This window comes from Podarcis vaucheri (genome assembly GCF_965113315.1).
Source record: "Podarcis vaucheri genome assembly, chromosome: 1".
In the NCBI taxonomy this organism is placed as follows: Eukaryota; Metazoa; Chordata; class Lepidosauria; order Squamata; family Lacertidae; genus Podarcis; species Podarcis vaucheri.
In genome coordinates this window covers 18,378,251-18,400,369 of record NC_138759.1, presented here as the reverse complement: position 1 = coordinate 18,400,369, position 22,119 = coordinate 18,378,251, and the positions used below count along the sequence as shown (strand labels likewise).

The window sequence follows — 22,119 nt, the reverse complement described above, 5'->3', positions numbered from 1 at the left end:
CCACGGTGGAGTGACTGCGTTGCCGTGGCAACCGGCGGAGGCAGGCGGGCAGGCCCCAGCCGCCTCGGCTTCTCCTCGGCGCGGGGTGTGTGTGTTGTGTATGTGTGGGTGGGCGAGCGAGCGAGCGAGAGGCAGGGAGCGGGAGAGGCGGCAGCGAGAGCGAGAGAGGAGCCGGGAGAAAAGGAGAAGGGAGGCCGGGGGCTGGGGGGGGGCGACGACCCCTAAGTGGGGGGAAGACAAGGAGGAGGCGGCGGCTGAGCTGGCTTCGGGATGATGGAGGACGGCTTCTCCAGTTACAGCAGCCTCTATGACACCTCCTCGCTCCTGCAGTTCTGCAACGGTAAGAAGAACGGTGGGGAGGAGGGGGGGGAGAGAAGTGGGGCTTCTCTCTCAGATGCACACACGCCCAAGGATATTTTTTTTTGGGGGGGGTATGTGTGGCAAAGAAGCCCCCGCCGTCCTGGCTCCGGTATGTTGCCTTGCATGCAAAGTCCTGCTGCTGCTGCTGCTGCCTCCGCCGCCTACTTCTGGCCAAGTAAGGTGGATTGTGTGGGGCGAGAGGAAGAAGCTGCCCAGGGGAGGAACCCACAAGCTACTCCACCAGCTCCCCAGTTATCCCAACGCGGGTGAAGCGCGGCGGGGCCTTTGCTCGGCTCGCCTATTCCCCCCCCCCACGAAACTGGGGGACACGGGAAAAGAGGAAGGGAGGGAAGGACTTGGCTCCTCCAGAGCCACAACCCTGTTTTTGCCTGACAGCACAGCAGAGAAATAGTTTTCTGTTCCTGTGTGTGTGTATGCATGCACATATATATATATATTTGCATGCTTGGGAGAAAGCTCATGTCTGCTGTGCAGAACTCCCCCCCCCCTTCTGCTTTGCAGGAATGTGTAGACGTGTGTAGTGGAAGATGCAATACAGAGTTGGAAAAGAAAGTGAAAACTCCCCATGTTGTGTGGATTCGTTTCCGCTTCTTCTGGGGTTGACTTGTAGGGACCACCGCTTTGTGAACCGAAAGGCTTGGCTGGGGCGACCTCTTTTCTGGTTTTTTGCAGACCTTTTGCTTTTGAATGAGCGAGGGAAAAGCCTTCCAAAACGTCCGAGGAATGTGTGTTTGCCAAACCATATTTTTCATATGAATCGTTGACGTTTTGTGTAATTCTGGTGATGGGTTCAGTTTGTTTCGAAGGCAGCACAGTGTGGAAGAAGTGTCGTTCCTAGTGAGGCTATTTTCAAAGTAAACAGAAGTCAGCTTTGAGATGGAAGAATGCCTGTTTCTAAGTTCTGTAGATTCTGGCATGTTTCTTTGGGATTATGTTAAGTCAGCTAAATTTACAGTAAACTTTTGCAGTAAAAATTTACAAGGCAGGGAGAGTCACTTCCATTGGAGGAATTAATGTTCAGTAACTGGCTCTATATTATTTATTTGGATTGCTACTTAGACAACATCAGTGGGATCATTATTTTAAAAAAAGGACTCATTCTAATAAAATATTCTTACACTGAAGGAAAGCCTCACTGAACTCAGTGGCACTTGCTGCTGAATAGTCCTGGCACTGTTAATTGCAGAGAGCTCTGGACTTGTGACTTTAGAGTTTGTTTCTCTCCCCCCACCCTGAACCATGATCACTAAATAGCAGCAGGTATCTTATAACTCTTAGTAAAATGTAGGCAATTTTTTATTGCTATATATAATTGTGTGCCTGCTGTCTGGACAAGAAGATATGTGAAATACTGCATTTGTATAGTACATTATTAGATTCTATATTTTTCTCAGTATTAGAAAACAGGAGGAGCAGATCTTCTAAGTCAGAGACAAAGGATGAGATTCCATAAATCAAGGTACAGGCAAGACAGCTCCCTGTATCAATAGCATGGAAGCCCTGTTGCAGAATAAAAATTCTGGAATACATCTCTGTAGATGTGCTTCATGAAGTCTGCTGTTTTCTAAAAACACATTAGCTAATTAGCATTTTTTGATGGATCATTCTCCATGCCTATGGTTTTCCTCTCTCGCAGAGAGCACAAATAGTCTGATTCACCCATGCCTTCCTCATGTGCGTTTGGTTACAACAGGATTAGCTTGTATGATAAGATGTTGCAGAACTGGACCCACAGGCACTACCCTGAAGAGATTGGATGATAGTGGTACAAAGAGTCTGGTCCCTGACAAAACAAATCAGAGGTAATTTGTTGCAGGGCTAGTTTAGAAGGAAAGTGGTTGACAGGTGGGAACTTTGGGAAGGTGTTCTAAGTATAGAGAATTGTGTGAAGGACAGTAGAAAGTTGTGAATGCAGAGTTAGGGATTATCCACAAAGCCTCTTGTCCCATTCCATCCCCGCCCTGGAAAATCACACTTTTGAGCAAACAGCAATTTGGGTTTTCTCCAGATTGATGTTTGTTCCGATATAGAGCAAAAGAGCAGGTTTTCCCTGGGAAAAATGTGGGGCAAAGGGGAAACTGCTCAGTGGGAGTGTGGACAAGCCCTTAGTTTCAGAGAGTTTTGTTATTTAGTATGAGGAAACAAGGGATGCTGGTGGCGCTGTGGGTTAAACCACAGAGCCTAGGACTTGCCGATCAGAAGGTCGGTGGTTTGAATCCCCGCGACGGGGTGAGCTCCCGTTGCTCAGTCCCTGCTTCTGCCAACCTAGCAGTTCGAAAGCATGTCAAAGTGCAAGTAGATAAATAGGTACCGCTCCAGCGGGAAGGTAAACGGCGTTTCCGTGTGCTGCTCTGGTTCGCCAGAAGCAGTTTAGTCATGCTGGCCACATGACCCGGAAGCTGTACGCCGGCTCCCTCGGCCAATAAAGCAAGATGAGCGCCGCAACCCCAGAGTCGGTCACAAGTGGACCTAATGGCCAGGGGACCCTTTACCTTTATGAGGAAACAAATTTGAATGAAGCTTTTGCAGAGAATGATAACGTTTTTAGAAGCTGATGGAAAACAGCTGAAGGAGAATTCAGAAGGAAGTGAAGCTGAAGGCCTAGTTCAGACATCTCAGTTCAATAAACCATGGTTTATTGGACTAAGAACTACGGTAGCTTTGTGTCCAGGTCCCAGGCTTGTGATTTGTTTAACCACCGCTTCCTGTAGTATTTGAACTAGGAAACTATGCATTAAGCACTACTTGTAAACCAGTATATGTGGGGTTATGTGGCAGGAAGAGGAAGGTCAGTGAGTGGTGCACAGGCTATAGTTTATCAGACAAAGTTCCTTATACCTGAACTGGTTGTCTGTGGATCAGCAGTAGGACACAGAGAGATGTCGGCAAGTTTTTGTGTTGTGAACAAAAATGGGAATATGCTTGAGCAATTCAGACTGAGGGAGAGAAAGGCATTAATACGTTTTGATGGAGGATATTTTAATAGCAAGAATTATGAGAAAATGGAGAGAAGTTGGCTTTAAATCTTTAATGTTCAACAATAAATTTTCTTCCTTGTAGTGGGGTAATGTTCATTGCATTCTTAGTATCATATGTGGCCTATCATCATGAGGTGTTTCCCTTAACATCTCAGTCCTGTCTGGCAGGTTTACAAAATACTTCATTCTACAAACCGTCCAGGATGGCAAAGTAAGCCTTTGTTTGTTTGCATTGAGTTCTAAAACGAAGACTCTTGGGAGTGTGTGTATGTGTCAGGAGGCACAGTTTCCTACCCCCCTGGGTTTTCTGTTGCTTTACAATTTTTCATTTGTCACTTAAGTAATCATTGTTCACTGTAGCTTTATAAGTAGGTTTATATGACACTACTGTGACTACTCAGCTCTCATATTTTGGGAGGGAGGGGGATAGGAAGACTTATTTTAAACCACACCAGCTTAATATTATGAATATTACGGTGAATGTGGGTGATTCCTAATTGAATGTGCAGGTGAAAAATTACAAAGAGATTTATTGCAAAACAAAAATCCAAGTGGAAAATCAGATATATACACGCTAGTCGCCAAATGGCTCCTTAAACAAGGGTTACAGTTGCCAAAGTGGAAGGCCTAGTTGCCATTTTTGGGCCAAATGGCTCAAAAGCCGTATTTTTCAATACAGTACTACTTTTTGGTTCCTCAGATTCATTCTGATTGTGCAGATAAAATATATCGGATAGAATTTCTGCTCTCCCACCTTAAACTAGTAAATCTTGCGTTGTAAATAGACCATCCCTGTTCTTTTGAGAGAGGCACAGGAATGCTGCTGCACATGTATGTCTGCTTGCCTGCCTTCGCATGAGAATGCAACAGGTCCTCTGTGTGTCACTTTTACTTTATAGTACCAGAGCTATGCAGGTGCTTTGCTGATTTTATAGCGACAGAGTGTAGCACTGAAAGTCAAGAATGCTGGCCAGAATTTCCACTGGTCATCACTGGTCTACAGTGTTCAGCCCACTGTAGAAGGAACAGCTGCTTGGGTCTCCTTCAGTAAGAGGGCCATCTCTTCTCTTGGTTGTGAGTCGAGGCCCCGTCCCCCACTTTATGATGAAATAAGACACATGGACACAAGTATTTTAGGTTAATGGGCTAAAAAAGGCCACAACTTTATTGGCTACAGAATTTGAGTGGTATTGGCTTAGGCATTGGATCTGAACCGACTATACTTGACTCCTGCCCACTCTGCAGGAAGTCACACAAGGGTTAACGACCTATAGGGGGAGCTTGTTGATGCAAATGGCCCTAGCCACCACCTGGGCTTCAGACAGGAACCACGACCACCAGATTCCTGTAACGGAATACCCTTCAAGGGGAGGAGTAAGTGATGGCCACAACCTCTCCTCCAACACACACCACCTTTTCCAATGCCTAACTGCCAAACCTTACAAAGTTGTGACGATTTGCTACGAGGTAGGCGAAAAACCAAGTGGCTGGTGCCAATCTGCCAAGTGGAAGAACTTTCTACCAGGCCCCTTCAACATGCGACCAACCGAGGTCCATAGCAAGGTCAGGTGTTGAATGCACGAGAATAGAGGGAGATCTGTGCATGCAGGAAACAAACAGGCTGAGCCACAGTGCCATGCTCGCTTAAGAGCGGCAAACCATGCCCCCCCCCAGCCAGCCATGTAGGCTGGCTGTGGGCAAGATGCAGGCCAGGGACTCTCAGTGATGCAGGGGGCTTGTATGCCAGCCATGCCCCCCTGCGAAGCGCGGGAAGCAAGACTCGCTCACAACCCCTCCCCTTCGGGAAGAGGAGAGACTTTGTCTTTCCAACCTGCGCACAGTGGCATGGCTGTGGCAATGAGTGGCAAGTTGCTGGGTAATTTTTTTGAAGTATCAACATTTTTTAATTTATTTTTTCAAAAGATATTTATTAAAGTTTTTAAGATATAACAATGAAAATGAAAAATAAAAAGAAACAAAATACAACATAAAAACAGTTAAAAAACAAATAATTTTCCATAACGTATCTTCCTTACGCTTATTTCCCCAGACCTCCTCATACCTCCCTTCTTTGTATTCCACTTCAATTTGTTAGTTCAGCAAATCCTTACCATTAAGCTTTTACCCATTTGTAAACCTTTTTTTTCGTATCTCCTAAAGCATTACAGCTGGAAACCCCTTAGTTTCTATCCAACATCCTTCTAACATTCATTAATTTGCAATATTTCTGTAAATAGTCTTTAAATTTCTTCCAGTCTTCTTTCACCAACTCTTCTCCCTGGTCTCGGATTCTGCCAGTCATTTCTGCCAATTCCATGTAGTCGATCACCTTCATCTGCCATTCTTCCAGAGTGGGTAGATCTTGTGTCTTCCAATACTTTGCAATGAGTATTCTTGCTGCTGTTGTAGCATACATAAAAAAAGTTCTGTCCTTCTTTGGCACCAATTGGCCGACAATGCCCAGGAGAAAGGCCTCTGGTTTCTTCAGGAAGGTATATTTAAATACCTTTTTCAGTTCATTATATATCATTTCCCAGAAAGCCTTAATCTTTGGGCACGTCCACCAAAGGTGAAAGAATGTACCTTCAGTTTCCTTACATTTCCAACATTTGTTATCGGGCAAATGATAGATTTTTGCAAGCTTGACTGGGGTCATGTACCACCTGTATATCATTTTCATAATATTCTCTCTTAAGGCATTACATGCTGTAAACTTCATACCAGTGGTCCATAACTGTTCCCAGTCAGCAAACATAATATTATGTCCAACATCTTGTGCCCATTTAATCATAGCGGATTTCACCGTTTCATCCTGAGTATTCCATTCCAACAGCAAGTTATACATTCTTGACAGATTCTTAGTTTTGGGTTCTAACAGTTCTGTTTCTAATTTTGACTTTTCCACCTGGAAGCCGATTTTCTTGTCCAAATTATATGCCTCCATTATCTGATAATAATGAAGCCAATCTCTCACATTGTTTTTTAATTTTTCGAAACTCCGCAATTTCAATTTGTCTCCTTCTTGTTCCAAAATTTCCCAATATGTCGGCCATTTGGCCTCCATATTGATGAAGCATCAACATTTTGGATCTTGAGGAACTCTCTTCCTCTCTGTACGAGGCAAGAAGATCCAAGATTCGGCATTCATTAAGGGATCATCCGCACTTCTGCTTGCCCTGATGCTTCTGTCCAGGAAAACCTGCTGTTTACCGCTGAATCAGAGCAAAAGTCATTTTGGTTGGTGTTTACTCTGATTTACAGTGGTACCTCAGGTTACAAACACCTTGGGTTACAATCACTTCAAGTTACAGACTCCGCTAACCCGGAAGTAGTACCACGGGCTAAGAACTTTACCTCAGGATGAGAACAGAAATCATGCGCCGGCAGCAGCGGGAGGCCCCATTTGCTAAAGTGGTACCTCAGGTTAAGAACGGTCTTAGGTTAAGAACGGATCTCCGGAACGAATTAAGTTCGTAACCAGTACAGTGGTACCTCGTGTTATGGACAGGATCCGTTCCGTAGGCCCGTCCGTAACGTGAAATGCCCGCAACTCGAAGCATTGTGTCTGCGCAGGCGTGTGACCCGATTTGGCACTTCTGCACATGCGCGATTTAGTGCTTCTGCGCATACGCGAGTGGCGAAACGCGGAAGTAACCCTTTCCGGTACTTCCGGGTTACAGCGGGATGTAACGCAAAAAGACGCAACATCAAGCAGATGGAGCACGAGTTATGACTGCAGTTCTAAAGAGCAGGTTTTCTGGGGGAAAGCAGTGGGACAAGTGTAAGTGTGGATGAGTCCCTGGTTAACTCAGTGTTTTCTTCTGATGGCTATATTGAAATAGCAGTGTTAAGCATGCTTCCAGATGGGAACTTAATTTGCAAACAGGCCGTTGAGATACTGCAACAGAATCAGCAAGGCTTTTTTCCCCTTTTATTTATCAGAGTTTTCTTGCAAAAGGTCAACTGAAGTTAAATGAAATGGGGAATAATGGGCAGGCATTTTGATGCCAACAACATTGTATGAACACTGTGAAAAACTAGCGTGAGGAGCACTGATCCCACAGTAAACACCCATCTGGAAGCACTCTTGTGTGTTGGCGTGCATAAACAATGCAGAGCTATACATGGGAAAGAGGAAAACTGGAGAGAGAAGTGAAGATAAGTTGGTTGTTGCTGTAGTCAAGCCGTGAAAATGAAGAACGTGAGCACAGAGGAGCATTACACCATTTTTTGTAATGACCTATATTTAGTTACTTCTTAAAACATTTATGTGCTAGATTTTCTGCCCTTCACCTGGAGTCAATCCATGTATTCTTTACATAGCAAATGGTAAAGAAATATGTTCTTAACCAGAGGAGATGAATACAATCACTGACCAGCAATGCCACATGCAACAGATTCAGAAGTTACCAGAGTCAAATGTATAACTGCAGTACATGTGACAGTGGAACATTGATTAAATACTAAAGAGGGTCCAGGAAACCCAAGTTTTCCAAACGCTCCAAAATAAATGCAACTCTGGAAAACGGATACGGTAGCAAGCAACGGTAGCAAGTACTTGAAGGCTTTTTTTTCTGGAATGACTCTTGTCAGGACTAGGCTGGAGATACTTGAATCTAGACCTGGAGCCTGTGGAGAAGCTGGAAGCAGCAGAAAACTGGAAACATCTGGAGTCTGAAGGTCAGCTAGCATTCCTCTGATGAACAAGTAAGGGCAGAAATCCACACTCCTAATATAGGAGATCTTCTCAATCCAAGAGCTCTTGGTCTGCTTGCCAGGCACAGGGGCTGATGTTGCACATTTTCTGTAGACTCTTTCTGTACTGGAAGAGATCTCAGGTTTGAGTGCACAGCCTCACTTAATTAGAACAGCCTCTAACCAAGAGGTATCTTGTTTAAGCTCCATAGTCCTTGACAGTCCACAATGAATGGCTGAACACATCGTTTATTTGATAAGGCAAAATCCTCATATGAAGATGCCCCATATGGAAGCAAGAAGTGTGGCCTGGGAACATGCCAGGTATATGCAGAATGGGGTCATGAAAGACAAGACCTGACTCTTGTTTCAAAATAGAAACCACGCAGAGGCACATTTAAACTATTGGAAAAGTTTTGGTCACTTCCGGTACCAGGCCTGTGGGAGACATTCTGACATCACACCAGGCAAATACATTGGTAAAATTTTGCATTTTTCTGTTGACATTCCTATCCCTTTTCCAAAACATGAATGTTATATAGCCTAAGGGTTGTATTCAGCGTAGCACTAAGAAGATGGTAGTGTCAGCGCAAGCATTTCTGCTTGACCCAACAGAACAATCGTCCCTCTTCTGCCCCTGCCCGCTGTTTTGGGGGGTTCTCCCTATCCTCCAGAGGAGATTTGGGGAGAAGGGGAAGTCCCCTTGTGCTACTGGGAGTTGTCGTGATGGCTTCTCCTAGCACAACAGTTTAACTGAATGTAGCCCTAACAGCTTTTTCTTTAAAGTAACCATCAATCATCGACTATCAGGTTCCACATAGGCAAGTGTGTGTGTGTTTAAAAAAGTCAGTTTGTCTTGTGAAAGATTAGATATTTAGATCATTTTGGACTTTGGCTTGGAGACGTTTCCTAAAGCTAGTATAACTTAAAATTATTATATACTGCATAGTATATATTCAGTTAACTGCCAGTGTTGCTGAATTATTTAGCGCAGTGGGGATCCAGAAGCTTCTCTCGGCATATAAAGTGGAGTGGAAGACGTGTCTTTATTGTTGGCTACCAAAAAAACTTGTAATTCAGCTTTTTCAGCAAATGTTGGTTTTGATATGGGAGGGGAGGTCTACTGCCCAAGCTGACCAAACACAAGAAATGTCTATTATCATTGCCTGCTAGATTGTTGTCAGGCATTGCCAGGTTTCTTTTGTTTTTATATGGAAAGATTTCCTTAGTAGGAATCACAAACAGCATATTCTCTCTAAATATTTACATTTTAGGGCCAAACTAGAGGCAATGCTAAATGCATCACTTGAATTTGCATATTTGGTTGTTTGCGAATGTTTTTTTTTTTTTTTACAGTTAGTAGCAGTTACAGGATATGGGATCATAGTGAAAATATTGACCTCTTTCTCCCCCACTGAAGTCTGAGGAATTCTTCAGTGTTGTGGTGGAAGAGGACAGGGAGAACCAAACCAACCCTGTACACCACAACCCTGATAAAAATCATGTCCTCCCAAGGCTGCTATTAAGTATGAAAAACAAAAGCAAAAAAAAAGGTGGAACTTCCAAGTGATGCATTTAGCGTTTTGTCTGGTTTGGTCTTAAGAACAGAATTCCACATACACGATTAAACCAAAGTAAAGTACTTTAATAGACTTGTTGCTTATATGGGGTGGCGGGTGTGTGTGTGCTAAAAGCAGGTGCTTAACTCTTCTCTTGAAACTCATAGAAAGATGCTTAAGTCTGGCTATATCACATGTGATAATATTGCTGCATGGCACCCTAATCTCCAAGCTGTACAAGATTCCAGGCACTTCCCCAGACTTCCCCAGGCCCTGTGTTTCCTTTTGGAAATGAGGCACAGCGGAGACCGTGGTATCCTTAATATACATGGTTTATTTACACATATATGCAATATATATACAGTGGTGCCCCGCAAGACGAATGCCTCGCAAGACGAAAAACCCGCTAGACGAAAGGGTTTTCCATTTTTCGATGCACTTCACAAGACGAATTTCCCTATGGGCTTGCTTCGCAAGACAAAAACGTCTTGCGAGTCTTGCGATTTTTTTCACTTCCCCCCTTTTTCTAAGCCGCTAATAGCCTTTTAGCCGCTAAGCCTTTAATAGCCGCTAAACCGCTAATAGCGCTAAGCCGTTAATAGGGTTGCTTCGCAAGACGAAAAAACCGCTAGGCGAAGAGACTCACGGAACGGATTATTTTCGTCTTGCGAGGCACCACTGTATTTACATAGAGAGAGAGAGACTTTGATAATATGTTGCCCTGAGCAAGGACAAAATCTGGCCCCTCCTTTCTTATTTTCAAGCTCTCCTCCTCCTTCTTGCCTTCTATTTTGGACTCCATGGGCTTGTCGCCCTGTGCAGGGAAACCGCCTGCATTGCCCTAATTCTGGCATTGGCTGCAGCCTTGGATTCAATCAGAAATCAAACAGAAATTAGACTCTCTGGCTTTCCAGCTTGCTGCTTTTTGCATCCAGCTTCTTACTCCCTTAACTCCCAGCTCTTCGTTTGTCTTCTAACTAACTCTACATTGAAGGAGCCCCAAACATTTGAAATCTCTCACAGAGCCCCCTTTCCTTAATGGCCCATCAGGTAGGTGATCGTCTGAACACACGGAAGTAGCCTGGCTTAAATAGCCTTTAACACGTACTGGAACCAGAGATTTAGAGGGATCTGGCACCCTCAAACTCTTGACAACATTTTGTGTATTTATATACATGTGTGAGTGTATTTTCACTTGTGAGTATATTTTGTATAGTTAACTAAAACCCTTATACAGAAAACCCCAATATTTGATGACATACAAATAATTAAATGTAGGGGAGTGCAGGAAACAAGCCCCCCACAACTAGTGAAATTCTTTCATGTCTGTTAAATACTGCAGAAGAAATGTATGTAATGAAGGAATGCTACTACTACTCTAACTCATTCCTACATGCGGATTACATTGCATTTAGAGTTCACTGTAGGTTTTTAAGAACAAACATGCTTTTGAGTGCTGTAGGCTAATATCATGCATCAACATGTGTGGGAATTTAATACTTAAGCTATCCTTCCCTAAGAAAACTAGTAGGAAAAAGATAAGCATTTTAGTTATGAATAAAGCAACATTCAGAATTCTAAATTAAACCATTGGATCTTCACTAGGAAATCATACTTTTGGCTGCTATTCAAGGGACTCTTTAAATAGTAATTGTACTTCATTATGCCGGTAATATATTTGTTACTTTTTAATTAAGTATGCCATGCTTCTGCCCTCTTCCCTTTTAAATAGTTTACATAAAAATCATACAAGCTCCACAGTTCACCCTCTCTATAGATTTAAATTTAATAGGGTTTTGTAGTTCTATTTTGATGTAGTCGGTATTTCTTAAGAGTGTGGCATGGGACACTCTCAGGAAAGGTATAAACTACCTTGCATGTCTTATTGGGAGTAGGCCTTTCAAGAGCCAGGGCTTAAGGTTCCCCAAAATGCAAGTTGTGCCACCTTGGGGTTACTGAGATGGAGGAGTAGGTGACAAATTATGCGGCACCAGGATGTGTAGAAGCTTCTGGGGTGGTGGGGGGGGGAAAAATTAGCATAGGAGTTTTAGATGCTGCATTCAATTTCTAAGTTGAGAGTTGGGGCATCTGATTTTGAAATGTTTGGGAAACAGTGGGCCAGGTGATATATCTTAAGTTTGATGTTGGCTTATGCACAAAGGTGTGTGCATGTGTATCTATTGCTTTGCTTTTCAGAGGAATAAACAGCAGTGTCTATTCAGAACTATATTTTTGCAAGCGGAAGTAACTAAAATCGTAACTAAAATTGTGTGTGTGTGTGTGTGTGTGTGTGTGTGTGTGTGTATTTGTACTCCTAACTTCTTTGTAGTCCTCCGAACACTGAAATACTTTCCTAAACAATGGGATTCTTTGGCTCCCAAGGTGGCTTACAGCATTAAATGTGTATCTCAATATGACAAAAACCAAGACCAGCAATTAAAAATAATACATTAAGCCTGCATTTCAATGAGGTCTTTTAACAAACAATTTAAAAGGTGTTAAAGGTTTGGTGGGATAAAAAGACATTTGCTGCCCATCTAAAACCATCAAAGACAGTGTTAGTTGATCTTTCCTTGGGAGAAACCTCTCTAGCTTGGGTGCTGCCATAAAAAAACCCTCATATGTCTCATGACAATGCCTAGTGGGTCTGTCTTGGCAGCAGAACACCCAGCAGGGCTTCTGCTGATTTCCACAACTGTTGGGCTGGTTCATATAAGAGGAGGTGGTCCTTCAAGTGCCCAGGTCCTAAGCCATTTAAGGTTTCATAGTGCCTTGAAAAGGCCTGGACCTAAACATGAAGCCAGTGCAGATGGAAGAGGGTGGATGTAATGTAGTCTGAATAGTGAGGGTCCAAAGGTATTATTCCCTTTTAAAGGCCTTCTTAATGTGTACATGAGTAACACTAGCCAAATGGCAGCAGTGTGAACTTTGGGTGAAACTAAGCATTATGAGATACATAGGACTACAGCTGAAAATGTCAGCCCTAAATGTAAACTCCCTTCTCTCTAGTATCTGGATAGTAACACTGGATTTCCCTTCCCCCGTGAGTAGAAGTCACTGATGTGAAATGGGCGGTTAAAACATATCTGCCTGCTAACTGATTCCAGAAAGCTGCAGCTGCAACACTAAAGACCCAGATGAGTGCATTTCATGAGCGCTTAAAAACAGGGGCTGCAGACAATATTAGGGGAGATCTCCCCTACAGAAAAACACCAGGCACCCTTGTTTAGAGAACCATTTTGTCCATTGTGCCTACTTTCAGTGATAACTGTTGGCTTCAGATACCACAGTGAGTAGTGGTATCAGCAGTGGGGAACCTATTGCCTTCCAGATGTTGGTAGACTCCAACTCTCATCAATGCCAAATGTTCCATAACCCTTGAGTTGTAGGATGATGCTGAGTTTCCTACAAAAAGAAGCCCAAGTTCCCACAGATGCCATAGTTCAGTCTCCTCTCTCTACCTGTTCTTGAGCCTGTGTAGCCATGAGACCCCTCTTTGAAATGAGGCATCTTGGAATACTGTAAATATTCCGCAGGTTTAGCTACTGCGGATATTAGTTTCCCGATGGCTGCTCAAAAAGTTTTCTCGCTCTTGTGTTCTTAAAATTTATCTGCCTGCTCAAATAGCAGTGGAAGATATTTCTTCTAAACTACCTTTCTTGGAAAGCCTTGATTTTATCTCCATTACAGTGGTGCCCCGCAAGACGAATGCCTCGCAAGACGAAAAACTCGCTAGACGAAAGGGTTTTCTGTTTTTGCGTTGCTTCGCTAGACGAATTTCCCTATGGGCTTGCTTCGCAAGACGAAAACGTCTTGCGCTTTTTTTTTTAAAGCCGCTTGAAGAGGCGCAGTTGCGACGGACTGTGCTTCACAAGATGAAAAACATTGCAAGACGAAAAGACTCGCGGAACGAATTCTTTTCGTCTTGCGGGGCACCACTGTATATATAAGCTGGGCCTGCTTGTTGAGAGCGCAGCCTTTGTTAGTTATCACATTTCTGATACATCTTCATGCCCTGCTCAGTTCAGCGACAAGATGGCTTAAAATTGGAAGGTACTGTGGGGATGGATTAATCGCCCTGTATTGTCCTGGAGAGAGTCATGTGGAATCTTTCCAGTGAGATCATGGATTAATTAGCAGGGAAAGAAAAGGAGCAGCGTGATGAGCATTCCCATTTATACAGAACACTCTTTTGGGAACATATGGTCCTCAGTGATGAGCTAAATGTTAAGAGCATGTGCTTTATGTCTGTGAAACAAAAGCCAGGAAATACTATTTTTAAAAAAAATTGTATAGGCAGTATTTAAATTGAAAAACTTTTTTTTTTTTAATGAAGACATTCTACAGCTATTGACAGCTTATATGGTGTACCCAGAGATAACTGGCACACCTCTCTAGTGGATTTTTAAATAAACATGTGTCATTCTCAAATGTTATTTGAAGAATATTTCTTGCTATATTATATATTGTTTACTAACTTGTGAATTGCCTACCAAGGCAATTTACATACATACATCATATGACTCTTATCGTTCAGGCTTCAGTCCTAGACATACGTGCCGTTGAATTCCTCCCAACTTTGCTTGGAAATTGTTTTCTGGGGCTCTTAAAAGCTTTCCTCCAAAGGAGAGGTTAACTCTAAGACCCATTAATCCCCCCCCCCCATTTTGGATTATGATCAGAGGATGCTTCCCTACCCAAATGCCCTATCTGATCCCCAAAACAACCCTCTTTTCCTGGAGTGGTGTGTGCAAAAAGTGGGTTGGCGGCTCATTGGAGACATAGTTCCCTCAAAGGTCTCTGCAGAATAATAATAATAATAATAATAATAATAATAATAATAATAATAATAAAATAAATAAATAAAACCCTGCCCATCTGGCTGGGTTTCCCCTGCAACTCTGGACAGCTTTCAACCGAATATTAAAAACACAATACAGAATTAAACATTCAAAAAAAATCTGCCTTCAGATGTCTTTTAAAAGTAAGATAGTTGTTTATTTCCTTGACATCTGATTGGAGGGCGTTCCACGGGGCAGGTGCCACTACCAAGAAAGCCCTCTGCATGGTTCCCTGTAGCTTTGCTTCTCGCAGCGAGGGAACCGCCAAAAGGCCCTCGGCGCTGGACCTCAGTGTCTGGGCTGAACGATGGGGGTGGAGACGCTCCCGAAGTATAGTTCTTCGGGGGAGGATTCCTAATGCATGCAAATCTAGGAGGAACGATGCACAAAGGTGAAACTTACGACGATAAGTACAAGAACAGAAGGGAGGGGAAGGGATAACATTAAAATGTATTGGACAGGACTCAGACATAACCTGTATTGCTGTCTCATTGTTTTCAGTAGCTGATGTCTGGCTTCAGTTCTTATAATAAATTTATTTCTCATTGTAGACCTGCATTTGCGCCGCGCCGCCCTTAAAAAAGTTATATGTCTGCTGAGCCACCACCACAGCTTAACTTCATGCTGGCACAGCTTCTGTTCTGGGAATGAAAAATGTTGGGTGTATGTGAGCTTCACGCCCACCCAAATATTTAGTATAAAGGGTTGACCTAGCACAAAGTACCGTCCGCCTCCCTTGTTGTCTTTTACCCCAGCCATTTTTGCAGAGGGTGTTGGTATCAAGGAATTAGGGAAGGGGGCTAAATTGACAATACTGATGTATTTCATTTCGAAGTAAGTTTTGAATCTAACCCATGCTTGTGTCTGTATTCTTGCTGTGGACAAGCAGAAGGCTGTGAAAGATGCATTAGGAAGAGTCAAGTGCAGAGGGCTAGAATCACTGGCTGCATAGCTCAGTGTTTCCCAAACGTTTTTGGGCAACGGCACACCTGTTTACCGGAAAAAAATCTCGCGGCACACCACCATTAAAGCCCCGCCCCGTGACGTCAGCGCGCAGCGTCACGCCGGGAGGGACGCACAAAAGTGAACGTTTTTTCCCTTCCCCTTGCCGGGGTGGGAGGAGGCAGCAGAGCGAGGGACTGAGGGACGGCGGCAGCTGAGGCGGCGGCGGCTGTTGTGGTGGTGGCGGCGATAGCGGGCGGAGGAGGAGCCGTCGCCGGGAGTTGCTGCTGCTGCTGTTGCTGCTGCTGCCCGGACATGCCGGCCTCCTCCTCCTCCGCTGTCTCGCGCTCCTCCCTTTTGCGCGCACTGCCCCGCCGCTCGGCACCACCACCGCGGAGCCGCCCCCGGCTCGACGCGGATCCTCGCCGCCGCCGCCTCTCGCCGCCCGACTCGCCCGCCTCCCTCCCACGGCACACCAGCCGGTGTCTCACGGCACACTAGTGTGCCGCGGAACACCGGTTGGGAAACACTGGCATAGCTGTTGCACATGATGGAACTGTTGATGGAATTGCTGAAGTGGGGGGGGGGCAAATTCCAGTCAAACTCATTGACTGGAACTATGTAAAGTCATATTGAATTTAGAAGGATGCTTGCTAAGTTGAGTTTGTTTTATGATGTTTTACATCCAGTCTGTGACGGGGTTGTCTGTCCAGTATGCTAATTCTTGTTACTTCCAGCTGAGTTAAAGTACAAGCTTATTAGATCAGCGTAGGCCTTATGTCTCTTCAAGGCATGCTTCATGTCTGTGGAATCTTATATGAATGCCAAAGTGCCTGTTAAATCTTAATTTTGGGATTAATACCTCATACAGCTATATTGCAAAATGATCTGCTGCTGAGCCCCATGGCTGTTTCTAAATGCAATTAGATTTGGTTGAGGAATTTTCTTTTACTTCACATTTCAATCATTGGGGCCTGTTTTAGTATCAAACCCTGATGACTAACTGGTGGTCGGTAAGGTTGCTCCATAATCTTACTATAACTGTTCCTATATAAAAATAGCCATGTTTTAATGTTTTGTTTGCATTTGTATTGGGCTCTTGAACATGTACTGTGTTGACTTTTGACCAAGGTGAAAAATACCTTGCTGTAAAGTCTTTCATTTCATTTTGTCATTTCACATTATGCTGTAGATTTCCTGCTTTTACACCTTAAAAGAAAGAGAAGTGATGCTGGATTGACTTCTTTGTTACAATCTAGTTCTGCTTTGAAAATGAAAGTTCTGCATAGCAAAGTACGATATAGTAAACAAAACTCTAAAGGTTGATTTTGTAGGTTTTTAAGATCTAAAATTTAGCTTGGCTTCTAACAACCTGCTGCAATTGAATCCTAACATTGATAATAGTGGGGAAATAGTTTGTATGGTTAGTAAAAGTTCTCAGGTGATGATGTTTCCTTATACCTCATGACAAATTTCCAAAATAAAACCATATCTTTCTAAAATACTCTTTTTAGATGACAGTGCCTCTGCCGCTAGCAGCATGGAGGTGACAGACCGCATTGCTTCACTGGAGCAACGTGTTCAAATGCAGGAAGATGACATCCAGTTGCTCAAGTCTGCTCTGGCAGATGTTGTTAGGCGCTTGAACATTACTGAGGAGCAACAGGCCATGCAGAACAAGAAAGGACCTACCAAAGGTATCGATTTCAAACACTCCCTCTTAAATTCATTCCTTAGACCTGAGCAAATGTTGCAATAATTTTGATATTTTTCGGACCAGTCAAGTATATTGAATCCTTGGAATTATCTGACAGAAGTTTGTGGTCTCAACTTCTTTTCCTGGTATACAGTTGATCAAACTTGCAGTTTGATTTTGAAGTGTTTAGTCTATCTGAAGCATGCTCTGGCTAGGAAAGTGTTCCTTTTCCTAAGGTACCCGACAGTGTCCTGCATAGTATATGAAGAAAGCTTGTTCAGCATTCCATATATGGAAAGACCTATGTATTTGTGGCTGCAACACTCCTGAAGGTTGACCACATCATTTTTCTTCTTTTCTGATGTCTCAGAAGGTGAGACATGAAATACTGGTAATCTAGTGTATATCCTTGTACATGCTTTGAAAAATGAATCATTTTCTGGATGAATCAGATCTATGAATGACAGTTCATTTAACAATTTTTTATTAGGTAAACTCTGTTCCTTATTACTTTCTGAGGGACATCTTTGGGAGAAGAAACAACTAAGGAGTAAACCTTACACAAATCTTGTACACCTCCTTCTGGCAACTTTTGCCGCTAAGCAGATGTCTTGCTCTGCTTTCCTTTGGACCACATCAACGAGGCTGAAAGGGGTGTCTTGTTGTCTCCATACATACTGCCCAGGCTAGTGCCCCAGAGATTTTCAGTAGGAAAAGTTGGGCAGTTGCTTGATAAATGAGCTGATCTCATTGATGAGGCTGGGACTGAAGGGGGCATGGCTGCTGCGTCCTTCTCATGCCATCCTGTCAGCCCTGAACCACTTTATGAAGCTGGGATGATCCAAGGACCGCATTGACAAGCTGGGCTTCACCCTGCTAGGGCAGACAGATGGCACAGTACAGCCCCGCTTGGTTCCAATCAGGGTGGTGCTCTGGCAGCAGTGAGGGTTGGGCTGGTGTGGCGAGCTTTGTCACCCTCTGCTCCCCACCCGCCCTGGCGCACATGTGCACCTGCCTGCCCCGGAATCTGGCAAACCATGCTATGCCACCTTCTAGAGCTGAGGTCTCCTGTGCAGCCCCCATTGAAGACCCACTTCCTGCTTTCTGTGCACAGAGCACATAGGATTGCAGTTTAAAATTTAGGAAGCAATTTCTAAGGCTACTGACTTGCACCCTGATTGTAGACTGAAATAATCCTTATTTCTCATAATGCGGGGGAAGTGTCATAGCCCAAGGGTAAAGGTTCTGCTTTGCATGCATAGGGTCTAAGGTTCAGTCAGCAGGCAGGACTGGGAGAAACGTCTTGGCTGAAACCCTTGAGAGCTGCTGTCAGTCTGTAGACAGTACCAGGCTCAATAAACCAGTGGTCTGACTCAGCTATGAAGAAACACAGAAACATTTGCAAACCCTTTATTTTTTTCATCAGACAGACTGTATACTTGTAATCCTCTATTTGATCATCTCTTTTTCTTTTTTTAACAGCAAGACCCCTTGTACAAACACTGCCTTTAAAGACTACTGTTAATAATGGAACTGTTCTACCAAAGAAATCCAGTGGCTCTCTACCTTCTCCATCAGGAACCAGAAAAGAAATTGTGTCACCAGCAGCAAAAAGGTATTCAATATCTATCTATCTGGTGTATATATATTACTGCCTGCCTGCCTTCAGCATCTAAAACTGCTCCTCTGAGTATTTTTTTGCTCTCTGGGTGAAACTTTCGAGATAAATTTCTAGATAATTAAGCCAAATTACAATTGGAAACCTTGTAGAAATATCTTCAACTTTATTCATGCTAGATTAATTAATCAGGATTAATGTTGTTGCAAGAATTCTAAAGGAGCGCATAATTAGGCTGTTATTTTCTTTCCTCTGTAATTTGTGGTTAAGAGCAGGAAATGTCTACTTAGGGATTTTGTAATCTATTCTGAAAATGAGTGCCTTTGTTTCTTTACCGAACCAACAAGAGTAGCAAATATGCTTGATAGGTAGCTCCTCCAGTAGTTTTCTTTCTGTTGCCAAATTGTATAAAATTACGGTTCCTGTTCTTCCATTACTTTCATTTTCTGAAGTTTGCTTATTTTCATCCATGACAGGCAGTCAGCGAAATCCCTCGAAAGCATAGTGAGATCAAAATCCCAACCCTTTCTTCCCACTGTTCACATGTGTAAGGGTACTTTTTAAAGATGCTTTTACAATTTTCAGTCATATCTTCTAAAAGCACTTATGCTAAATTGCCACATTGCTTGACTAGCCTCTGCCTAATATTTTAATCTGGAAATATATATATATATTTAAATAACGAATGATTTCTTTGAGTGGCAAGTGACTGTAATGTTCTTTGGTTCTTGTGCCAAGCCACTTGGCAATGTGGTCGTGTTTTGAGCAGGGCTTCTTTTGGGATGACAGTAAGATATTCATAGATGAAGGATTCTCTGTGGTGGGGGGAGAGTTTAGGGTCTGTACAGCACAGAGATGGTATACTAACCAGAAAGTGAGCCTGCAGCGTGCTGTAACAATTGCCCTGGTGTAAAACGGGTGTGTGTGATTCCCCACAGGATTCAAGTTTCTTGCCAGCACAAAGGAACATGCATATGCATGTTGGTGCTTCCTTCTCTAATATGGCAGGAAATGGGAGGCAGATTCATGAGGCATGTTGTGTCTGTAAAAGCAGAAGAAGTGTTAACACACTGGACCCTCCCATCCAGTCTAACTTACCATGGGCAACGAAGTCAGATTGAGAACTCATCAGCGTAGTCATCGTGCACCTGCCATACTATGATAGAACATGTTGCAAAGTCCACGTGAGCATTGATACTCCACAAATGATGAAATAATTTTGGTAACTAATGCAGGCGCAGGCAATGCTTATACTTTCAAATTCACCTGAATCCATTAGGAGTGAGTCTCTCTGTAACCTTGTCATCATCACTTGTCTGGTACATTTTTTTTCTGAGGCTCAGAACACTTTGTCAAAGAGGCAGATATAAGTTTATGCTAAGAACTTTTGTTTACAGTAGGCTGTAAAATGGTGCCTTCTCATCAGCCCCAGCCAGGAAGGACACCACCAGTTAAGAAAGGTTGGTTTAGAGCAGGAGTCAGCAAACTTTTTCAGCAGGGGGCCGGTCCACTGTCCCTCAGACCTTGTGGGGGGCCGGACTATATTTTTTGGGGGGGAATGAATGAATCCCTATGCCCCACAAATAACCCAGAGATGCATTTTAAATAAAAGGGCACATTCTACTCATGTAAAAACACGCTGATTCCTGGACCGTCCACGGGCTGGATTTAGAAGGCAGTTGGGCTGGATCCGGCCCCCGGGCCTTAGTTTGCCTACCCATGGTTTAGAGGAATGATAGTAGAATATACAAAGACAGATCCAGCAAAACATGCATTTCAGAAAACAACAACTTATTTTTAACTTCAGTTTTATGTATGAAGTTGTGTGTTAGCCAATACACTATTCATAATATTTTGTGTGTGCACAGTGGGATAGGAAATAGCTTCAAATGGTAATAGTAAAACAGAATTATTGACACTAACCTGGACAAATTCCTATAAATATCTACATCCATAAATAGCCTTTTTGTATCTTAAAAACAAAGATTGGAAGGAAGAGTATGTTCACCTTGCTCTGACCCTCTGAGCAACAACAAATGTCATTTCCCCCTAAAACCTCTTTAAGAGTTAGGGAAGCTTCAGAGACTGCAGATTCAGCCATGGGGTGCAGAGCCAAAGCTAACAGCAACTCCCTGCAGCTTGTACAGATGGTGAAATAAACAAATGCATCCACTTTGCACATTTATAGGGCACACCAAGGGTAAATGCTCTGTGCCTGTTAATTTGTAATATATTACATGGTCCTCCAGAATTAAGACAGCCAAACTCCTTGTGCAAAGTCCTCCACAGTTGAAGCTTTGCTATAGATTGTAACATTGAGAATACTTCCATGTTTTCAATCTTGTCTATCACAAGATTCGGAGATGAGCTCAGTGGTAGAGTACCTTGCTTTAAATACAAAAGGTTCCAGGTTCACTTTTTCCCTGGGAAATACTTCTGGCTAAGGTGATGTTCACACAGCAGTTTAAAGCGTATTTGTGCATATGTGCTTTTTTTTTTTGCATTTCCCACACAATGTTGTCCTCATCCAAGTGGCAACCTGCTCTTCTCCCCCCCCCCAATTTAATGTGGTAAAGGGGGGGGAGTACATCATAAACTTGCATGCTACTCAATTGAAGCACATTGTGTGGCAAGCGTCTTCTTTTTTCATATGTGGTGACATTTTGCTGAGTGCCATCTGTCACCGCACCCCCTCCTTCTGCTGGCAAGGTGCTCCTTGGTTGGCTAGTGTTGGCCCTGGCACACACTACTTATGCTTTTAAATCAGCTGTTTTGTACAAGTCTGGCACATATGTGTGTTTTTTATATATATTTTATATATATATAATTTATGTGTGTGTGTGTGTGTGTGTGTGTGTGTGTGTGTGTGTGTATATATATATATATATGCTTTCGTAGATTTTCACGGGTACAGGAATGCAGGTTTTGGTGTCTTCGGGTGTCTTCCCGTGTAAGAGTCGGGGTGTCTGTGCGACGTTTCGACGAGGTCTCACTCGTCATCTTCAGGCTGGTGCTTTCGGCTTCTTGTTACTGGAACAGAGCAGAATCTGGTGTTTGAGTTCCTATAAATACTGTTGAGGGGTGTGGTGTATAGCCTCCAACGTTCTGGGCAGAGAGGAAGTTCCTAGATTAGTGTGCCTTTTCTTCTTTTGTTCCTTAATTACTTGAGGGATATCTTGGGTGATTTCATGAGTGATATTCTGAATACCACTGGGTGGGTCATTAAGTGTAGATTAGTTGCTAAAGCTTTCGTGTCTTGACCTCTTGAGCTTGTGAAGAGTTTTTCTGAGAAGATGGCTGTGCTGCATTTAGTTGTGCTCTGGCTTGGCTTCGTGTATAGGGGCGAGCTGTGGTTTTGTGCCTTGTGCCAGCCAGATCTGTGTAGGGATTGCAGGGGGGTGCAGCATCC

At 43.4% G+C, this 22,119-nt stretch overlaps 1 protein-coding gene across 7 annotated transcripts in view; it reads left to right on the top strand.

Moving 5' to 3' along the window:
• The window catches only part of EML1 (EMAP like 1), a 140,385-nt gene that overhangs the window by 72,574 nt on the left and 45,692 nt on the right, over positions 1-22,119 (top strand). For 6 of the 7 annotated variants that reach the window (XM_082217077.1, XM_082217076.1, XM_082217074.1 and 3 more), the window contains exons 1-3: positions 192-340; positions 16,911-17,093; positions 18,575-18,707. In XM_082217077.1, coding sequence (XP_082073203.1) covers positions 271-340; positions 16,911-17,093; positions 18,575-18,707 — 386 coding nt within the window. In that variant the 5' untranslated portion in view covers positions 192-270. Of the gene's footprint in view, positions 1-191; positions 341-16,910; positions 17,094-18,574; positions 18,708-22,119 lie in introns of those variants that run through there. The other variant, XM_082217075.1, reaches the window with a different exon arrangement.